This window comes from Triturus cristatus, chromosome 10 (genome assembly GCF_964204655.1).
Source record: "Triturus cristatus chromosome 10, aTriCri1.1, whole genome shotgun sequence".
Classification (NCBI taxonomy): Eukaryota; Metazoa; Chordata; class Amphibia; order Caudata; family Salamandridae; genus Triturus; species Triturus cristatus.
In genome coordinates this window covers 1066293674-1066316206 of record NC_140593.1, presented here as the reverse complement: position 1 = coordinate 1066316206, position 22533 = coordinate 1066293674, and the positions used below count along the sequence as shown (strand labels likewise).

Here is a 22533-nt window from a genome sequence, read left to right as displayed (position 1 = left end):
GTCTGTACACTGGAAGAAGGACTCTGCCATTTTTAGAAGTGGCAGAAGAGAAGGTTCTGTTCAGAAAAGGTTACCCGCACCACCGGATGTGGCCATCTCAGGGGCAGACTAGCTGCAAGGAATAGCAGCCCATTGGCTACTGGCTCTCACACATCTAAGTCCCCTAAATCTAGGATTTAAGGGACACCCCTGACACCAGAACCTGAGTTCTGAACCAACCTGCATCAAAGAGGACAAAGGAGAGAACCATGTTAACGACAACAGCTCTTTGCACAAACCAAAAGAGGGATACTCTGTCCCTGCGGCAACGCTCTTGGAACTGCGTGATTGAGAATCATCCAAGGTGAAAGCTCAGTTCCCTCAGACAGACGGACCCCTGAGAGAGCCTGAAGCACTCTCAGACTCCACTGGACTAGTGGCACAAGTCCCCTGCAAACTGTAGGTAAAACAACACTCCGGATCTGAAGAATCACTGCCCATTGGGTCCTCCAAGGGATAGTCTAAATCCAGATGCTGTAGTGCATTGTGGGAACTTTATCCCTGCCTTCCATGAAATTTCAGGCTGCTAGCATGCTCCCTGGGACCACCGGATTTCAAAATCACTTTTTGCTGTGCTTAGGAGTGCCAAGGCTTGTTGGTCGCCAGTCCGGCAACCAACCCCTGCACTTGACGCTGCACCTAGAGGGAACTCCATTCGAGCTTCGACCGATGTCAGCAACCATTCTGTTGTTGTATGTTTGCATCTTTTTCCCCGCAGGACTGTGTAAGCAGTAAAAGCAGCTTCTCCTGCGGCTTCCGTTTAGCAACAGGGACAGCCAGGACAACTCTGCACCTGGGCTCTATGGGCCAGGTAAAATTGAACTGACTATCGCTGCCTGATCCAGGGACCTGCCTGACCTTAACCCTGCAAGGATTCTACGCAACTTGACTTGAAAGGGACCGATTGTCACTAGTGGTTTTTCCCATTGAGCACAATGAAAAAGTTTCACTGTATTATTTTGCACTCGTTTTTTATTGCTTCTAAAATCTATAGCTCTGGCTATATGTATGCTATTCCATTTGTTTTGGTGTAGAGGGGTTATGAGATAGGATGGGATAGGATTCAAGGGTGGCCACTCCACCCATGATCATCCAGAAGTTGCCTATGTTACAGTGGGAAGCGGTAGGACTATTATGTACCAGGAGTTGATTACAGCAGTTGTTGGTGGCCCCTGCAGAACAGTAATACTGAGTTGCTAAGGTTTGTTGCTTTTCTGATGTCACTACATGATAGTATTATGGACAGCCTATTTGAGAGGGATGGATTTGTTTCTTCACCACTGATAGATGATGGCTTTCGATGGGCAAACAAGTAAGAGTGTCCCATCCAGTTATGATCAGCAGCACCCCGTCTGTATGGGCTGAGGGGCCACGCCCACACCTTTTTCCCTGTAAGAAGACTGACTGTCAGGCCGAACAACGTTCAGCCTGACAGACACTCTTCTTGTTCAGGTCAGGCAACCAGAAGCTAGACATGCGCAAACAGTGCAGCCTCCTGGCTGCCTGAGCTGAATTTTGCCAAGCTGAGGATTTCACAGCCCTGTGGGCGTGACCTCCTCAGCCTGCCCAAAGTGCCTTGAGGCTCTCCTTCTCATGAAGAGGAGGAGTGTCACTTATTGCTGCAAACCTGGGCACTTCAGTTTAAACCCTGAAATGCTCTGGGCTGAGAGTCAATCAGAAATATCTCATCACAGAGTGGGGTGGGGTGAGCAAGTCTCACTGACCCCATCCCACTCTGTGACAAGTGCGGGGCTTTTGCCTTCCCTCATTGGCTGATCTAAGGTCAGCCAATCAGAGAAGGCAACAGTCCCAACCCTCCTGGGACCTCAAAGGCTTTCCTCTATTGGGTGTGTGTATGTGAATTCATGGGTGTGGGTAAGTGTGTGTGTACCCCCACACTCCCATCCCTGGTAAAATTACCAGCCTCCACTGGTTATAAGCTACTGTATTTACAATTTCCTGTGATAAGCTGTGCCAACCTAGAACATGGCCTAACCTTTGGCCAGTGCATGTGAAAGCTGTTTAAAGAAACCATTAATCTTCAATCCCACCCAATGAGAGTCCAGTCTCAGTAACTCAGGGTAGTGCTCAAGTAGAATGATACAACTGTGATACTCTTGTTTTAGAGTCCAGTCACTGCAATGAGTATCTACCATTTCTGACCGGGTGTCCTGAGCCTCAGGCTCAGTAACTTGGAGGAGCAATATGAGGCAGATAGTGATTTAGCAACAGTAACCCACTTGCTGGACACTGCAGAGGCATGGAGCACACTGGAGATGGCTTGGCTGTTCTGCCTTGGCTCTAGCTGGCCCAAGGATTTGTTCCTAACCATTTGTTTAGCCATGCGATGTGCCGCTTGAAGGTTCACAATGTGTTTTCCTAGACAATATCTGCCTGTATAGTAGCAAGGATGACCTTAGTTGCTTGACAGTGGCTTTCCTTCATGCTCCAAACTTTCCTGGTGTTAGTAGAGTTAATTATATATGTATCTGGTAGTATTTGTATAGCACAAACCAAGTTGAAAGGCAGTGGAGAGCTCTGCAGGGTCAATCGCAAAGATACAGTCAGCGTGTGACTGGAGGTTTTACTTGCTACTAAGAGTGGAAATGGACCCTTACTTCATTGTTTTTAAACTGCCATTTCAACCTGGGAAAATAAAACTTTTGCCAGGCTCAAACCTTCCTTTTCAATACATGTAAGTCACCACTAGGGAAATCCCTGGGCAGCCCAGAGGGCTGGATGCAGTGCATTTAAAAAGTGGGACATGTACCATTTAGTTTTATATTTCCTGGTAGTAAAGAACTCTTACATTCGCTTTTCACATTGTAGTTACCTTATTACCTCTAATAAGTGAAAATGTTAAATGGCAGCAAGTAACCAGTTCATATTTTGTGTGTTTGGAATTGTAATGAAAAATCCTCTCTCATGGTGAAGTCGGGTTTTACATTACAATTTTGAATACGCAAATTTAAGGGAGGTGTCATTTTCCTGCCTAAACCACTCACTGTCTGCAGCCTGTCTCTGGGTCACATGACTGGGCTTTGTGTTTTCCTCCTAGACAGCTACACACAATAGAGAGCGTTGGTGTACTTGGTGTGCCTGGATGAGCCATCACTGACAGGATGGGAGGGCCGAGCTTGGCACAGCCCTACTTACACTTGAAAGGGCTATGTCCTGCCTCCACACAAAGGGTTGCAGACCCCCAATAGTTAGTCTGGAGCCAGGATAGGAAAGGCAGGATGCCTGTGGACTTAAAAGGGAAACCTCTAGAGGCTTCTCCCACTTCAAATGTAGGCCCAGGTATAAATATTGGACCCAGACACCCATTCTTCAGTACATTTCTAGACCTGTAGATACTCTGCCAGGAAGAGGGACTGTTGTGTTGCTGCAAGGACTGCCACTCTGCTGGACTGCTGCTCTGAAGGGGTGCTGCCCTGCTGTGCTGACCTGCTGCCTGCTGCTCTCTTGCCTGGGTTAGAAGGACTGGAACCCGGACCCCAGAGTGACTCCAAGGGCTAGTTGGCTGGCCTCTTGACTAGATCCTCAGGGGACAAAGGCTCCCACAACCTTAAACCCTGCACCTGGACTCTGCCATCTGTGAGTCCTACCCTGCCAAATGGTGCCACCCCAGTCCTGGACCCTTGAAAGTGGGCCTGAAGGTGCTCTGTCAGCCCATCTGTGGATCCAGTAGAACTGACGTATCTCGTCTGCTGCGCAAGCCCGAGAAGAACTGATGCATTGTCTCTGCTGCGAGGAGTCTCTCAGTGCAACGACTCCACATTCACCTCGCAGCCCGCATCGGAACTGCTGCTGTGTCAAGCTTCACCAATGCAGACCCTCAAGTTGTAAATCTCTCATAGACGGCAGGCTCAATAACGAAGCAGGACATCGCATTACAACTTTGTAGCTCCGCGGAACCAACGCATCGCCTTGACTGCGCAATGCATCCTCGACGAACTTCGCAACACTTTGCGACCAGGATTTAAAGTACTCTGATTCAGTGGGCCTAACTGAGTCTCTGTAGCCGGCCCACGCTCTATCACACTGGGCTTGAATTTATGACTTTGTACGAGTCCAGCGCAACCAGATATTCACAGTTGCCATTTTTAGCTTTTTGGTGCTGTATTTACTGAAATCTTTAAACCTGCATATCTAAGGTTCTACTGGCTGGATCTTGGTCATTTTGGTCGTTTTTTAAATTGGTGTGGGATTTTTCTTGTGTTGTGTTTTCACTTTATTACTGTTTGAAGTGCTTCATAAATACTTAACACATTGCCTCAAGTTAAGTCTTCCAGATCTGTGGCAAGCTACCAGAGGATCTAGCACCGGTTAATTTGGGAATTTGCTTGTGCCTCACCCTGACAAGGATTGTGGTTGTTACTTGAGTAGGGTTTTACCCCCCTCAATCTGTAACCCAATTTCTCACATACTAAAATTTTGCTTGCCAGAATTTAAATATGCCTGAGTTTCTCCTTTCCCTTACTAGTGTTGTGAAATTACTATTTTATTATGTACTGGGATTATAATAAACCCAAATGGAGCTCCCCAAGCAGTCCCAACTTTTAAAATTAAAGAATGGGCTAACCGATATACTTTCCTTATATTTTATCAAACTTTTCTGCCCTTTTTAGACAGTATCCTGACTTACCTGAAGAGGAACAAGCCTGTGGATGCTCTGTGCATTGTGGCGCTCACACTGAGTGACCTTTATCCATGTGAAACCTGGAGCTACACCTTCAGCAAATCTCTATTGGGACAAGGTGAATTTCTAATAATAGCCACCCAACTTTGCCTAATTTTTTGTGCATATAGAGTTTCACTAATGCTTCAAAATCAGTATGAGTTTTGCTACTGCCAGAAACAACAATTCTTTTTTTTTAATAAATCTTTTTATTAGTATGGCAAAAATTGTACAGAATGGTGAAATAAGGTATAGACAGGAAACTAGTATGGTACATGAAATGCGGCACGCTTATTGAAATCAAACATAAGACTGGTTACGAGCACAAGAGGGCCAGAGCCACAGCAATGAAATGGAGCGTGAAAAAGATCGACTCAGTGAGGTTAACACATTGGGCCTCATTTAGAACAAAATGATGCAGCACTACGCCGCAAGCCAATTTGCTGCGCTGAGCTGAGTCATTTTAAAAGCACAGGGATAAATCATATTTACAACAATATTACACATCCCTGTGCTCTCCCCTATGCTGGCCCACAATTGAATGCCATGTGCCAATGCAGGCACCCTTGCACCTTGCTCCATGGTGCAAGGGTGCCTGAGTTGCAGTGATGATTGCTTTTCTGCAGAAAAAAAACACCTTCCTGCAGAAAAACAATCATGTGAGGTGTTTTCCTCTTTATATGCACGCTGCAGAATGCAGCATGCATAGAAAAAGGAAAAAACAAGGAGAAATGAAAACATTTCTCTTCGTTGCGCATCCTTATGCCTCCCAGGGGAAGGTGTAGGATTCTGACACATTTCCAGGCTTACGAAATCTTGTAAATCTTGGAATGCAGCAGAATCCATGGGTGTTGCGTGGGAACACCACAGCAACACACATGGCACGCCCCTTTCTGGCAAAGTGATGCGTGAAAAGGGGCTGTATTTACAAGGCCATGTCCTTGTAGTAAATATGGGCCAGCACACCGCACCCAGGTTTTGAGATACCTTTTTAACCCTGACCAGGGAATCCATTAATAAAATTAGCATTGGGATATCCCTGAGTTAGTTTTAAATTAATTTGTCTGCACTTATTCCTTGTTTGATCCTGACTCTTCTATGTGTCTTTGTATTGTCTCCCCCACCCTATTGCTCCACATTGTGCGTCCGTCTGCGCAGAGGTGTGTTTAGCAGCCCAATGATGAAGCATGCCACAAATTTTTGTGGGTGAGGGCAGTTTTTCAAAATTTTTACTTTGCCTGTTTTACCTCTCTTGAAAAGCAATTTATACTCTCCTACTTCTCTGTGTGTGACTAGTCTTAAAATGTTTACCAGCTGAATGATTAAAAGCAGGGTCCCTAGAGTTATGTGGCAACGGGGGACCAAATTACAGGCTGGGTTGAATAAAATATATGGAAACATATTAGGACTGATTCACAAAGACACTTATGAGTATGTGAAGTAGTAGCCCTCTGTACCCTTTTACTTACTCTTACAAGTGTTTGTGAATTGGCCCCGAAACATCTAAAATGGTAATAAACTGAAAATATTAATTTATCATCACTATAACTATACAGTACTGTGCCCTCTGTGCACTTTTACTAATAAAGTTCGACATTACTAACCCATTTCACAAGACATGTAAGAATACTCTTGTAACACTGCTTCCACAGTCATAAATGCTTTGCTGAATTGGCCTCCATATTAGTTTTGTAGAAGACTGCAAATTCTGCGGCAGATGTGGCAAGTATGGCAAATGAATAATTATGCAGAAAACACAGCAGAACTGTATGACTCCTGTGGCCTTTATTACAAATGCCAAATGTATGTAATTGCAACTTCTTTTTTAATCACTTGAATGAGACTGCACCTTTTGGTGGCATAAGGTTAATACGCCCAACTCACTCTATTACCAAATCTTCCTATGGTGTTTTAGGTTATCATAGTTTATCAATTCATATGGGAACTACGGATTATGGCATACTTCTTTTTTTTGTTTTTTTAGAGGTTGGCGTATGCAGCTTTGCCAGGATCTCTGATGATTTCCACCAGGGGGTTTCTGAAACAATGAATCCACCTACAGAATCGGAAGAAGCTCATAGCATTGCTGTGAGTGGGAGAGACGGGACACTGACCTTTGGTGTGGTGGGAATTATCCAGTGCTGCAAGGTGGGGTACCAGAGTTAAAATAACTATTGATGGACAGAATGCAGAACAGTGTCATACATTCACCCCAGTACAGAGATCTGAGCCTAAATCCGTCGTTTTTTTGCTCACCATGCCATTCCAGTTTGGACCCAGCCATATGCAAATCAGTCTTGACCCTGCGCCCAATGGGAACAGTCCAGCCCGAACTGCCAGGCCAGGTCCTCTCTGGACTGGAAACAAGCATCCTAGGACCGGTTTCGGGGTTTCACCCCTCTTCAGCCAGGATAGCTTGATTCCAGAGTCAGGCAGTTACTCCAAGTAACAATAAATAATACCTTCTCTGCTAACATGCATGACTTTGGTCATACTTATCAATAAGCTTAATCCAGATAAGTAATACTCAAGGTATGGCCCGGGGGCTGCATGACTTTCACATGTGGCCCCTGGTGAAAAGCAGCACTGGGATGCTGTTTAATTGAGAGAACACTAACATTCAGAAAGATGTTAATTAACGGGCAAGCATTAATTCACAGGCTAACTGAAGTAAACGAGAAGAAGCAAATAAGGTGCCCTGCACTACTTAACATAGGAACACATTCATTTTTAAGCCATCTTGCAACAAACGTGCAACAATATGACAAAGTCACTTCAGAATTCAAAACTGTATTTCATTTTTTAATTATTTTTTTAAACGGAGTTTTATATAGCACACCCTTGACCCGAAGGTATCGGGTATCAGAGCGCTTTACATAGCACGAGTTGCGTTACATGAGGACACAACATTAACATACAGACGTGTTTCACCTAAGTTCTTCAGGTTATATCAGTACTTTGAGAAGTATTTTTTTTTAAATTGTGGTTTTTCAAAATTAACTTTGAAACGTTCATGACTCCTCCTACCCTGACAGCAATGTGAACAGTGAGCTAAGAGGAAAGTCAGTTGTCATGTTGGCCCCTCTGAGTGGCCTGGGTTAATATTATTCATATACAACATTATAATTTATTAAATCAAACACAAGAGAATGGTTTGTACAGCACACTTCCTGAACTAATGTATTTAAAGGTGCTCTTATATGCAATAATGAAGAAAGAGGAAGCAAAGTAAAATAAAACAATTGCCTAGGATCACACAAGTTGGTCAAATGGAGAGATTGATCCTATGTTTTCTGGTTTCACATTCTGCAATTATATTTCTTTCCAATTCTGTAATTAAGTTACTTCCTTTTTGCACTTGACTCTCCCCAGGTAGTGATAGCAAACAGAGAAAACTTACCCCAACGTGTGGTAGAGGGATGGCAATTCCGATACAGCAAAACACAGTATTGTCAAATGTGTGACTCTTCTAGAGACTATGGGCTTAATATAGAGAGCAGTAAGGAATTAAACTGTCAAAATAACTCTGTGACTCGCTGTAAACACTAGCTGCATGCTTTGCATCCTATACACCCACCTTACACCCCCTCCAAAGCCCCACTCCTGCCCTGCTGGCATCCATGTGGCCCTTGGACACACACACACCACAGACCATACTTTTTAGAACCTGGAAAATGTTTGTGAGTAACCATGGCCTAGAGGCTTTCTTCTGGATTCACAAAAGTTCTGTTTGGAAGGTTGGAAATTTGAGCACATTTCTGAGTTGTAATTTCAGGAGTACTTCTGGCAACTGGTGGCTCACATATTCCCAGAAGCACTCAAATACATATGCATTAATGCATAGTGCATGTGTAAATGACAAAAGTGCAACCACACTTTAACCTTTTTCGTTTCTCTACCAAGTAAGTGTTTTACATGAATTGCTACGTGGGTGTACTTTTGTTTTAATATATCTACTTTTCTACAAAATGCATTAAATTAATAGATACCACCAGGCTCTAAGCTACTGAAATGTTCTTTACTAACAGTGGGAAGTTCAGAACTGATTATGTGCCTGAAGGTGTTTTTTGATAAAATCTGTGTAGTGAAAAATTGTAGAGCGCTGGCAAATAGCATTTTTAATTACTGATTTTATATTAAAAAAATATGTGCTGGGGGATTAGAACGAGTGCAGCATTATCTATTTTAACATTGGTGCACTGAGATGCTATCAGAACACATGAATGCTATCCCTTTCTGCTAAGATTTCCTAGTTAAGGTTCAATGCCTACTACCCTGTAATTCCAATGGTGTCCTACTGGGTGAAATACTGAGGAGAAATGAGAAATAACCAGGGGAATAGGGTGTGGAATTACTGATTTCCCCTGGAAATTCCCCATTGCTAAGGGGACCCTTAGGATAACACACTATCCGGTAACACTCTGCGACCCACCACAATTATTGATGTCTCCAGTGTCTGTAACCCTGCGGAGTTAGGGGTTTATTTGCCGGTACGTCACTTTTTCCCATATTAAAAGTGATGCAGTGATGGAGCAAGGGGCTTGTAAATAAAATCTTCCAAGTGACGTACTTCGGGAGAGTGAACCCAAATATAAACATAGAGGGGGTCCTTTAAAGGCTGGGGGATGTGGGTCTTCTGCCAAAAAGGTGCAGAGACTAAGCCCATGAACCTGGCGATTCTCTTGCCTCATTTACAAGTGGAAGGAACCAGAGGGGTTCCATCTGCAGCGCCTCAGCTGGCTCTGCCAGCAGAAACCCTGAACCTGGCGGCCTGTCGGCCACAAGGGCCAGTGGCGCGACATTAGCTGGCCGTCGTGGGCGTTTCTCCAGTGGGACACCAGGGTGGGGGTCGATTTTAGACCCCCGGGGGGACGTCCCCGCTGTGCATGAGGGGGCGAATCCCTTGGGTACCCCTCATCACAGTACACTGACTCAGGGACCACAGTGGTAAGTGGTGGGCGGGGGGGGCAGGCTCAAGTTTCGTTACACAGCTGAAAAAGCCGCCAGATCAAGGGAGCACCGCTCTGTCTCTCTGGCTGATCACTTGAATCCAACACCTGGATATGTCTCTCCACTGCCTCCACTTATCGCTGCTTAAATCCGAAAACACACAGTGAGCCTGCCATAGGAACCGTCCATCCCTGTTCAGTGCATGACACAGGTCGCTCAGCCATCTGCCGGAAACAGGGGGGGGACAATGTACTTCTTGCTCTATCGGCCAGCCCTCTGTCAGGGCAGCAGCTGCAAGGACTCCCACCCTCAGAGTCATGTCCTGCCTCTTCATCTCAATGTCCTGCCTTAATCTTTGGGGAAATGAGCTTCCAAATGCTGCTTTGTGCACAACTGATAAGATGTGTTTGTTTTGGTGATTGACGCACATTGAGTTATACCTGAAAGCTCATTGTGTACACTGGCTTTGTTAGTTGACTGTGATAAGAAAAAGTCAGGGTTTCACTTGTAATTACTAAGGTTGCATCTTTCTGCAGGTCGAATCTGGGATACTCTCAGCCTCTGTGTCACTGAATCAGTATGTGCCACCATGATTTTCAGATCAAAAGGTTCATAGGGGGCGGGATCCAGACGAGAATTGCTTTTCAAATGAGACTACATTTAGCATTGTAAATCTCATATCAATCAATCAATCAAATAATATGTAAAGCGCACTACATACCCGCAAGGGTTTCAAGGCGCTGAGGGTGGGGAGAGGGGCTGGTGCTGTTGCTACTGGTCAAACAGCCAGGTCTTGAGTTGTCTCCTGAAGGTTAGAAGGTCTTCGGTTTGTCGTAGGATGAGGGGGAGGGTGTTCCAGGTCTTGGCGGCGCAGTGGGAGAAGGATTTGCCTCCGGCTGTGGTTCTACGGATGCGTGGGACGGTAGCCAATATCAACATTGGCTAATAATAACGGTGGGAGTCAAAGGTGGGAAACCAGGGTGGCTTTAAATAGGTTGGGGTTTGAAGTACTAAGAAAGGTTTTCGCAATTGGCGCACCTACTGTTCCCAAATCCAATGCTATTTTGCGAACTGAGCTATGTACTGATAGTTCATTCACATAATACCAAATTGCAATGGGTCGCAGTTCGACCATCTTCATGAATGTTAACGAGATAGATCGCAAATAATGAACCACTACGATTCGCATCAATCACAGGGAGAGTGTACTGCTGGGATCAACAGACCATCATATCTGCGATTGCTTTTAAGCAAAGCAACCTTTATTTTATTTTTTTGATTACAGACCATTTTCTTTCAAGAAAATCAGGATGTAATAAAAAAAAAAGCAGGGTTCAAAACTATTTTTGAAGTGTTGGAAATGGTTCGATAGACCACTGCCTACTCCAAAGTAAATGTTTTTTACCACTTGCGAAAGGGATTGTGTTGGTTTGCGAACGAGTTACCACTACCTAATAGTCGGTAAAATATTAATATTTTGCAACTGGATTTCGCTTGCAAAACATTCATGTATATTCTAAGGTATTGCTATTTTAAAAGGTCGCCCTGAACATGCCCCTTCCAAATCATGATTCCTAAATATTTCCTAAACCTATTTAGCGAAGAAATGTTAGTAAATTCAAAAACACATTTTCTTGTGGTAAACCCTTTGATTCACTGAATTGCTGAATTTGCTACCAGAAAAAGCTTCATACATCTGGCCCCTAATGTTTTAACAGTCTCGAGAAGCATTACTACTTTGCAACCCAATACAAGTGTTCCCTAGTAATCCCCATTAATTTCTTCCCTGGGAGTTACTGACACCAGGGGCATCAATAACTCTGGGGTGTGGGGGAATGTGACTGTCTAGAGAATCAGTAATTATTTTATGAGTCCTCCAATAATTTCTAATTTTTTTCTGATATTTCACCCAGAAATTCAGGCAGCTCGAATTTCTAAGGGAAACACCACGGATCCCTAGAGTACCTGCTACTCCCACTAGATGGCGCCAGATGCTAGCTCTGCTGTGTTTCCTATGCACTAAAGGATGTTTCCCTTTAATTTAGAAACAGGTCCTCCTCCTATGAACAGCATACTTTAGTTTGGTTTGACCCCCTTCGCCCCCCAAAATCTTCTGAAATGCCTGCTCAGCCCAGGACAGAGAAGAGAACAACCCATGCAGCAGCTAACGATGCAGATGCAGTGTCCATGGCCATCATGGTGTGTCTCACATTTCACCAAGGTCATGACATTGGCCTGCTCTGATGTCAAAGCGAACGACTGACCTGATGCAGGGTTAGGCTCACCGAAGTTTCTTTCTGATACTGAATTATGCAGAAAGGCGTGAGCAGCCCTGCCAAGTGCCACGCTTCTCACATTAGATTAATGCATTTCTGGTAATTTTCCCGCATTACCGCAATGCATGAGATTGTCACGCAAAAGAACCGTGCCCTGAAGCAGCATCGGATTGGGAAGGCGGGCAGTCGGGCATTGGCCGATGGGCCGCTGCCTAAGGGTCACCAGTGGGCCGGTTTTGTCAACCGACCCACAGAGCCTTATTGTCTTCCCTACCAGGACGCTGTAATGGGGGTCACCATCATGGGCAGAGAGGCTCTGCGGGGGTACCTTTCAGCAGTGTCGTTAGGCCAATATTGTTCTGTCTGCTGCAGACTTCATCTTGGTCTCCTGTGGGGGCGGCGCAGACGGCCGGAAGCAATGTCCCACACCCCTGCTGTGGGCCATTATCACCTCTGCTCCCCTGGAGCAGCACCAGCTCTGTGCTTTCCTTCAACCCTCACCTGCCAGGCCATCACCCTGAGGCTACAGTTGGCTGGGCTGGGGTGAGTAAGTGAATGGCCTTGCTGAGGGCCTGTCGTTGGCACCTCGGCTACAGTGTCTTTCAGGCCTTGGTGGGTGTACATACACACCCACCAAGGCCTAAACCTGCATAAACCTCACTGTGAAGCACCTTTCCCAGAGAGGTAAATAGAGATAATGTAATGTTAGGGTCAGAGCTGCCGAATGTGGAACTATGGCAATAGGTTTGAGTCTAAGCCTCCCCTCCGCATCCTATGATTCTGGGCAAATGACTTAATTCCCCAAGGCCTAAAATGAAACTGAATTTGATCTTCTGTGATGTAACTGGTGCGCATATAATTGCTGCCCTTTGGCCGAGTTTACGCTATATCAAACTACAATTAAAAAGCATAACTTTCAGTTTGCTCATAATTTAAGAATTTGCAAAGGCTGTAACTTAATAATGAGAGAGGATTCTTTATTCAATAATAAAAAGTCTGTGTTCCTTCTTAGCATGGTTTTTCTTCCTTTGTTTAGTGTTAACTATCATTAAAGAAGATTTAGACCAATTTGTAAACTGTTTTCCAATTACGTTAACTGTTTAAACTTTAAAGTACATATCAATTAAGGGAGAAAATACCAGCTTTAGGTGATTTTCTTCATTTTTGTAGTGGCAAGGGCATTACAATACTGGTAATGCTGGTTCAAAAAACAGTCAGGTGGCAAACATAGCCATATCAACATAGCCATATTGGGAGATGTGGCCTTTGGGCCACTTTATTTCACTTCGCCCGCCCAGCCAAAATGTAGTGCTTCTAGTTTTCACCAATGTTTCTGGCTCAGTGAGCTTTAAAATACACAATTAATCAAACATTTCTCTAAAAATTAGACTAGCCAAATGCTATTTCGTGAACGGGCGTGATCTGGGAATGTGGGCCACTTTTTTGCAGGTGCCTGAGCCCAATTGTGATCCCAATCCGAGCCTGCCCTGACGAGCGATAAAGCCGTCTAGTTCCAATTTTTCGCTTTGCTGGGATGGATGCATAAAAGCTGAGCTCGTGTTTCAAACGCCACAAGATGGCGATAGTGTACAACGGAAGGTATAAGAATCTCAATATATTATGACATGGAAATATCCTGCGATCACAGAAACTCATATGCATGCCAAACAAACTTCAGAGATTTGAAGATCGAAACACAAACCCACACATCCGTCTCATTAATGTAAAAAAGCACCTCCTGCTCAAACCATAGTATCAAACTGATGTGGATGTCCAGCTGCAAAATAAAGCTTTTAAATACATGCCAAAAGCTAGGTCAATATAAACTGGAGTAAAAGAGGGGCCTAATTGGAGAACTGTTCAGGGAGAAGATCCCCGCTGTGGCTCCTCGCCCATCCTGCAGTTGGCCTCAGGTCCCATGTGGCAGAGAGCTTGGACAGACTCTGCCAATTGATCATGATCTGCTCATGCCATTCATTTGATTGGTTGCCAGGGAGCAGCAGGCTGGCTCAGGCAGGGAACCTCTGTTTAATTCATTGGTTCTCTTCCACTCCGTCCTGCAACAGGTGTCCGACCTAGGCAGTGGGCTGGGCCACGCTAACTGTTAAGTGTGAGTGACATTACACTGTTTGCGAGTGAGTGTCACTCATAGTCATTAAATGTCACTCATAATTACACTGAAATTATGAAAATGTCACACATAGACAATCTGAAACCCAGCCGCGGCCCGTGCAGGTAAGAGCGGTGGGGTGGTGGGGCCAGGTTGGGGAAGGGGGGGATTTCGATGTATGATGGCAAGGGAAAATATATTATTTATTTAATTTCCCTCGTCTTCGTCCGTCGAAATCTCCCCACACCCGTCCCCACCGCCCCACCGCTCTTACCTGCATGAGCCGCGGCTGCTGAAAGCTTGACCGCTATGCATACGCGGATCCTGATGGTGGTCATGGTATAAGCAAGGGCCATGAGGACTATGACTTCCCTCAGGCCACTGCGCAGCCGGAATCATTAGGACTGTACCAAATCAATGAAGCCTGACATTACCATGAGGTGGAGTTACGCGGCCTGGCGGAGAGGATAGACCACTATGGGCTGCTCCCTTCCACTGGCAGGTGTTGCGTGGAATCACAACGGTTTAAGCAATTCCACTTTACTGTATTCTACCCTGCGGTGCTTGGCAACGTCCAACGCTTTGCCTGAGAGACGGGGGATTTTTCAGGGACAGTTCCCCCGGCTTCCCTGCCCTGTCTGTCTGTGACTCTAGAATCAGGAACATTTTCAGAGACACCGGTCATTTGAGGTCAAGGTACTGTAAACTGAGACTGTCAGTGAAAATGGGTCACCTACTGTAACCTTAATTACGAGCTGCCTAAACATAAGTGTGGTAGTGTGCACTCCTCCAATCGAAAATGCATATCTGGGTAGACATTATCCTCTGGTTGTCTTTCAGACTCAACTCGCCTCTGAATGTATAACTCCACCCTGCACTTAACACCCAAGCCACGCGAGATTTAAGCAACCCGGAAGTGATCCAACTGCAGAGCTGCAGACAGCTTTATTTCCTGTGTGAAGCTCCGATTATAATGACTGTGGACATTGACTACTGTAAAATAGATGTCCTTATAACCGCATTGAACATTTGCAAGAATTTCCACTTCTCTATATGTGGATTGGGTTTGCAACATCAGTTTCCCATGGACTTGTCAATGGAAGTGAGCAGGCACAAAAATCACCACTTTTGGGTTTTCATAAACATTGCCCGTGCCTTTTTCCACAGTCATGGCACTTTTAAACTTCGGCCTACCGGACGTAAGTGGTGTAAGTGCTGCACTGAGTTTGGGATGGTGCCCCAAACACACAGTGCATCCAGAGGTTCAGGGAAAAGGATTTCTTTACATGAAATAAACTTTTCCATGTGAAGTAACACATATGTGCAATGGCATATTTACGTTACCCCTAGTTGCAGACTCCCCGCGATGCACACATCCTGCAGTCATGGTGCTAAGGGGTGACAGGTACATGCCAGGAAAACGTATCCCTATGTATTTCGAGAGTCCCAAAAATAAAAAATTAATGGAAATCATAGGTTTACATCTAAATTCTATTTTTCATTGCTTTCTCCCTTCCATTTTTAAATCCGCAAAGCAAATCCTCAGATAAACAGAACTGAAAGGGGGTGTCCCTAGTTTCCTGGGCATCTTGTGCTGGGGGGGGCAGTCAAGTTCAGGTAGGCACGATGGGAAGGAACTGCGTGAGATAGCATCAGCGGCTCATCCGCAATGGCGGAGGAGCGTTGCCCCACTGGCTCAGAACCAGCAGCTGAAAAACAAAATAATGTTTTATCATCCTTTTATTTTTCAGCTGCTTGCTGAGCCAGCATATGCAGGGAGGGGTAGGTCCGGGCCATGGGAGGGGGAGGAGGAGGGGTAGGTGCACTTTTAAGTGCACATGTCAGTTTGGCTGGCCGTCTTGCGTTTCTCCAACCCAGCTGTATTGCACAATCGAGTTGGAGAAACAGCACAGACTCCCTGTGCCTGAGCAAGCATTAATCCAGCCTGGTCAGGCCAATCCCCACCCTGCTCTCATGCTTGAGAGCAGCGTGGGGATTTGATGGGGAGTCCTTAATGCTGTCCCAGGGACTGCTGGGACCAGGAACTGGAAGCAGAGGAGCGCAAGGGAGCTGGCAGCACCAGGTAAATCTTTTAATTTTTTTTAAAATTATTAAACCCCCTGCTGCGTGCTCCCCCGCATCCCCTCCACTTTCCTCACCACTCTTTATCTATGTCAGCCATCACTATTAGATAGGATGGGTTGGAAAAATTGGGATAGGATAGGATAGAATAGGTTAGGATTAGGAACCTTAGAGTCGGAAGGAATGGAACAATCAAGGGATAAAATGGGATAGGATCAGATTGAAAAAAGGTTGGTTAGGATAGGTTAGGGGAGAGTAGGATAGGATCGGAGATAGAATAGGATAGATGTTATATTTTATTGTACATATTGCTCTTGCTAAAATTACTGTTATAGTTGCCTGACAATATTGTCCCCTTCGAACTCATTATTGGTGTAGCTTTCATTTCCTGTGTTACTTCCCTTGTTTACTACAATAGGATAGGACTGTACATGATGGTATGTATCCTACGTGCCGGTAGAGTTTACTCCACCGTACTTAGGTTTATGCAGGTCATACTTTCTGTACAGTTAGGACAGGATAAGATAGAATAGGATAGGACTGAATATCATAGGACAGTGGTTCTTAACCTGTGGTCCTGTGGACCCCTGGGGTCTGCAAAGCCACTCAGGAGGTCCATCACTGCTTAGAAGTGTAATAATATTAACAGATTTATAAAGGGTGAATTCATGTAGAAGCAAAATGTAAAACGGAATTTTTTAAAACGTTCTGTAAATGTGAAGGAGTTTGATATTGGAGGCTAAAAATTAAGTTTGTATCCTCAGATTAAATTTTGGGTGCAGTGCAAGTGCATCAAACAGGATATAGTATGGACAAAGAGTGGTCTGAATTGAATTTAGAAATGTTCCAGGCTTCCTATTATGATTAAAATGTCGACGTTTTATATATGTGTTAGCAAATTAAATTAAATATTTATTATTTGTGTATTTGTTTGATTAATGCTTGTTTCTGTATGTTTTGTGTATTGTTTTGCAGCTCAAATCTTCTAAAATGCTTAGGCTGGGAACCTGGCTTCCAGTAGTGACTAAGGGGGGGGTTCCACAGATTGCAAAAATGATTTAGTGGGGGCCGGACCGGCTTTACCGCTGGTGGTACCTGATGTTTCAATCTTTTTTGCCCCTCACCCCAATTACCTCCTTGTCCACGGATTCACTCACTAACACCCTACAACATTGACCCTCATCTCTCCATAGCACCTCTCTGACATGTATTTCATTTGTTTTATGGTGGTACTCATACCAGTGTAGGGTGTCCGAGCACTTTACATCACAGACACATTATGCAGAGACAATGAATCATACCAGTGTAAGTCAGTCTATATGCAATGTTACATAAGACAAAGAAGATTTCAAGGTGTAGGAATCACAAGCCATCCGTACTATTAGGCAGTATATTTTAAGAGTGTTTGGTCTGGAGAAGTACAAACTCTGGATTTAAAATGTACCATAGTGATTGGGGTTGTATTTACTGGTAAGAATTTATTTTTTACCCAATCTAGCCCTTTTTAGCAACATTAGGATAATGAAAGACTGAGGAAAAACATAAGGTTCCAACCCTATGCCTTGGAGTTTGCATGCAGCTCTTTGATGACAGTTCATGGGTCACTGTGCCATGTTAGGATTATAATTTATGAACTGCAAGTAACAAAAGGATCTTTGTGACAAAGCCTGTAACCCACTGAGCTATCCATACAGTTCTGTGATATGCATGGTACACATTCTTTACAGCAGGTGTAATAGCCTTCTGCACTACTTTCTGATGAATCAGAACTGCCACTAGGCAAAACTCTGATCTCTCTCCAACAGGAACATTAATCCCCAGAGTTATTACATTTTTATTGTTGCCTGAAAACTGTATTACACAGAAGGAACTCTGCAGCGGGTGCTTTTAAACCCATAAGTTACTTCTATACATAGTGCCGCCCCCCTCCATCCCCTGAGGTCAGTGTGGCTGCACCGGTTGCATCGCCCTAAAGCTGGTCCTGAGTGGGGGTCCCTGGGTTCCATTAATGATTAAGGGATTAGGTGAGGGTCCTCAGATGTTTAAAGGTTAAGAACCACTGTCTTTGAATGAAAAATTAACAGAATAAATGGAAATTCAGCTCAATGGCGCAGAAAGGATGGGATAGGAAAGGGTATGATAGGCTAGCATAATATAGGATAGTATAGGATGGCTGTGAACAGGCTAGCAAAGGTTAGGACAGGATACAATAGAGTAGGATGGAACAGAATAGGACAAGACAAGCCATGATGGGACGAGAGAGGATAGGATTGGATCAGAAGGGGTAGTGTAGGATAAGGTAGGATACAATACAGATTGAATATTACTCATACAGGTAGACTTGAAACCTTAACTTTAAAATGGCGGAAACCCTGCTTAAAACTAACTTGAGGTAAACACAATGGGGTAACCCGGTGTCCCTCAGAGCCTGGGTAAATATATAATGCACTACAGTGGCTCTGTCGGGGAGCGACAATTACTTTGTTGGTTGTACTCAATCAAAACAGGATTGAGGAAACTTATTTCAACTTAAAGAATCCAGTACTAAATTTAGATAAACAATATCATTGCGCGCAACAAAGTGGGAACAATTATCAAAACCACATAAAGAGCCAAACAACTCAAAAAATGCTTGTACATGGATCATTATTATTATTAACTTGACATCAATATGCATATATTGATATGTTCAGGCTGTCCTAATAAAACAAAATGCAATGGTGACAAGTGTTTCAAAGTGACAAAAGTGCTCAGTGCAAGTGGAGAAGTGTATATATACAATTGTGACACTATGTACAAATATATACAGTTATTGAAAATGGTCAGAACAGTGATTGACAAGATCACTCTGGTACAGGGCCAAATTGCTCAAAGATAGGACCCAGAGATGTCTAAAACTGGACCAAAGTTAAATGTCAACGTTTCGACCCTGGCAACGCATAACTGATGTGTCGCGGCGGGTCTTCTTCAGGACAGGTGGACAGCCTAGAATAGATGAGATATAGTATGAGGGGAGTTACTCAACTGGGTTCTGCTGTGGAAGTGGACTTGGAGAGGAGCACTACTCACCCCAAAACATGTTAAGGAGGCGTCCCGCGTAGTGTGGACTGCCAGAATGATCTACAAATAACATCATGGGATGTATTAATATTTCAAGACAAGATTGATTAAAGAACGCGCATTGGGAATAAGAAATTCCCATCTCACCTGCTGGTGTCAGGAAAGACGCAGAGGTGTGCAATCACGAAAGGAAGGGAAACCTTCCTTTTAGGAGGGGAACCAGTACCCTAAAAGAGAGTGCGAGTTTTAGGTACAGTGTAGTATGATCAAATCATTTAGATGCAGTAGCCTAAACGGTAATCGGAGCATACCTGTGGCTTGCTTTAGGGACTGGCAATTACAATTCCAGATAATTCAGGAGCGTATTACTGCAGCTGTTCTAGATTCTTAAATGATTATCCTTATAAATTCAGGATTGCAAGACCATTTCCTACAAAAAGGGGAGCAAAAACTAAAGTTTTCAGAAAAGAGCCAATATGATCTTAAATTAAGTGTCTGGCACCTAGGTAAAGGAACCTTACCCGTGGTTTGCATAAAGGGTTCCAAATCCTTGTTTAAACGGATCGACCAAAGTCCAGGGAAAAAGTCCTGGAAGTAAAAGCAATGATTAGCCCTGATTTCATGCTTTTGAAGAAAGCTATTACTTAATGGGGCAATGTGAGGAGAGTGAGCGCTTACCGTAGAAGCTGGCATCAGTTCAGCGGTCTTAAAACCAACTGTGCGTGCTGTGTCTATGTAGGTTGTAAATAATTATCAAAATTAGTACTGGATTCTTTAAGTGGAAATAAGTTTCCTCCATCCTGTTTTGATTGAGTACGTCCAACAAAGTAATTGTCGCTCCCCGACAGAGCCACTGTAGAGCATTATAAAACTAACTTGAGGCATGCTAGACTCTTCTTTACTTAGAGGTGCTCTGGTTTACCTCCCTTTGGAAGCTAGTTAATATTTTCTAGGTAAGCTTGGCTTTCCATTTATTTTAGCTTTATTATACATTATTTCTGTTGAGAAATTCTCAGTTGCTCTTATGCTGTGTATTCTTTCTTTCTCATGATATTTTAATGTTGGTGTTAATTTTTATCAATTCTTTATTTTTATGCTATTGATTTAGCACATTTTTTGGTATGCTTTTTGTTGTTGTGAGGTACAGCACACCATTACTCTTAGTTGGGAGGAGGCATCATATACCAGTTTTGATTAAATATGTAGACTAGAGTTAAAGTGTCATTTATGTCTCAGGAGAATTCCAGCAGCAACTTTCTTTCATTATTCTTAAGGTCGCGTGTCATGAAATTAGCTTCCTCATTGGCCTGGGGACGTGCCGCTGGCTACGCTGTCTCATGCAGGGAGCGCTAAGTCTCGATGAGTTGCTTCTACGGCCTCAGGACCTCTGCCCAATTTGCCTGAGAAAACTGCAGTATGTGCTGGGATTCAAGCTGCTAGAACGATACAAGGTGAGAAGGACGCGCCTGCTACCCAAGATTCACTGCATGATAAATGTTTGGAGAGCAGAGTGGGGCAACCCTTAATCTATGGAACACCATTGGATTTTGTTTAACAAAGGTAGTTATCGATGTTAATCAACGTCTTATCCCTTAGACATAAACTGTTTGTTTTTTTATGTAGTTTTTTTATAAAAGATTATTTTATGGTATCATGCTTTCAAGGGTCCACACCTTAGTTATATTATGGCACATGTTTAATATCAACTCTGTTACCAAATTCTTTATCAATTTTCTCTAGGAATCTCTCCAAACGTCTCTCTGACATATTACTCCTACCTTTTTTAAATTACTTTTCTCATTAACAGTTAGCTTTCTGATAGCTTGTACTCATGATTATAAAACCCCACCAACCTAAATGGAAAGATTCATCGGCAACCAGTCTTTACATCGCTCCCACAAATTTTCATATTTTAAGATGTATATACATTGTTAATGTACATTTACGGGGAAATAGGTGCAGAATCTCTCTAGATACCTATATATAGTTACCTTCCTAATATTTTGGTAGTCAATATTCTGGCCACAATATTTTGGTAGCCGACTATCTTAAAATATATTTTTGTATACGATATTCCAGCTTGATCTGTCCATGACAAACAACTAAAGTGCCATTAATGCATCTTCACCACATACAAGTTCCTTGAGAAAACCGTTGTTCACCAATATCAGAGAAATCACTCTCCTCATGAGCCATTAGAGTTTACTTTTGTCGAAGCATGGTACAAAAACACCATCCTTAGGTTATGGGACAGCATCCTTGAAGCAACCAACTAAACTAATACCAATCAGCTAGTTTCAATCCTCACACAGCCTTTGCCACTGCACCCCATATGAATCTTCTCTGTTAACTATTTGAGGTAACAAAAGTCTCCGATTCTGCCTTCTACCCGTTCATGTTCTGAATTCTGAATGACTTCCTAATGGGCCATTCCTGTTCAACTTCGAAATCAGGTATCAGGTTGAATCCTGCATGGATCACCACTTGCAAATGCTCTTCAAATCTATTCTTGCCTTTCCTGAAGGTCATAGCCTAATACAACCTCCTTTACCAATCCAGTGCTAATGGCACTGACCTCCTCCTATGAACTCCCAACAAGTAAAAACAGTACTATGCCCTAGAAACTGGCCTATCTGCCATTGATTCATTGATAACAAGTAGTTTCTGGAAGCTAAATGAATCCAAAACTGTTCTTCAATGCCAAAAGCATCATCGCTTCTCATCCTTAAGTCACTCAACGATCCCAAAACTCAGTCACATGAATAGGATCCGTCCTAAACTCGAACAGGGCCTTTGTTGCCAGGTTGGATCTGTGGTCAGCATATTGTTATATCTGGTTTTGTACATTTCATCTACCCTGGTGCTCTGTCCCTGCTGCTCAGCCAGTATGAATGTGCTGTGTGGAATGTTGGTGTGCATGGTGATGTTATGGAATGCTAGGGTGCCTGTGAGACAGAGAGTGTCCGTTGGAGTATGGGCTGAGCAGCAGGGAGGCTGCTCCTGGTGGGGCTTATCATAGAAGCTATCCTGATATCTGAGCTAAGAACTAAGATATACTAACCTGCGACTTAGATCAATAAATCTTCATCCAGATCTTTCACCTCTGCTACTGGACTTTTATTTACAACACATATTCCTCCGCACATATTCATCCAAACCTATTCCTCCAAAGCCTCTTTCTACTCTAACATATCCTTATTTTATCCGCTCTTAGCACTACCCAGAATTTGCATTATCACCCATCATCTCCCAACTTCACTCTACTAACTCACTGTATGTTGGCATGCCACATCACCAACTCAGAATGGACCATGCACCCAAGCCAGATTAGTAGT

At 43.7% G+C, this 22533-nt stretch overlaps 1 protein-coding gene across 1 annotated transcript in view; it reads left to right on the top strand.

Annotated features, from left to right (window-relative positions):
- Nucleotides 1–22533, top strand: part of AMZ1 (archaelysin family metallopeptidase 1) — a 104606-nt gene that overhangs the window by 64133 nt on the left and 17940 nt on the right. Inside the window, exons 4-6 of the mRNA XM_085630214.1 lie at nt 4671–4799; nt 6705–6868; nt 20473–20649. Of these exons, the coding sequence (XP_085486340.1) occupies nt 4671–4799; nt 6705–6868; nt 20473–20649 (470 nt within the window). The remainder of the gene's footprint in view (nt 1–4670; nt 4800–6704; nt 6869–20472; nt 20650–22533) is intronic.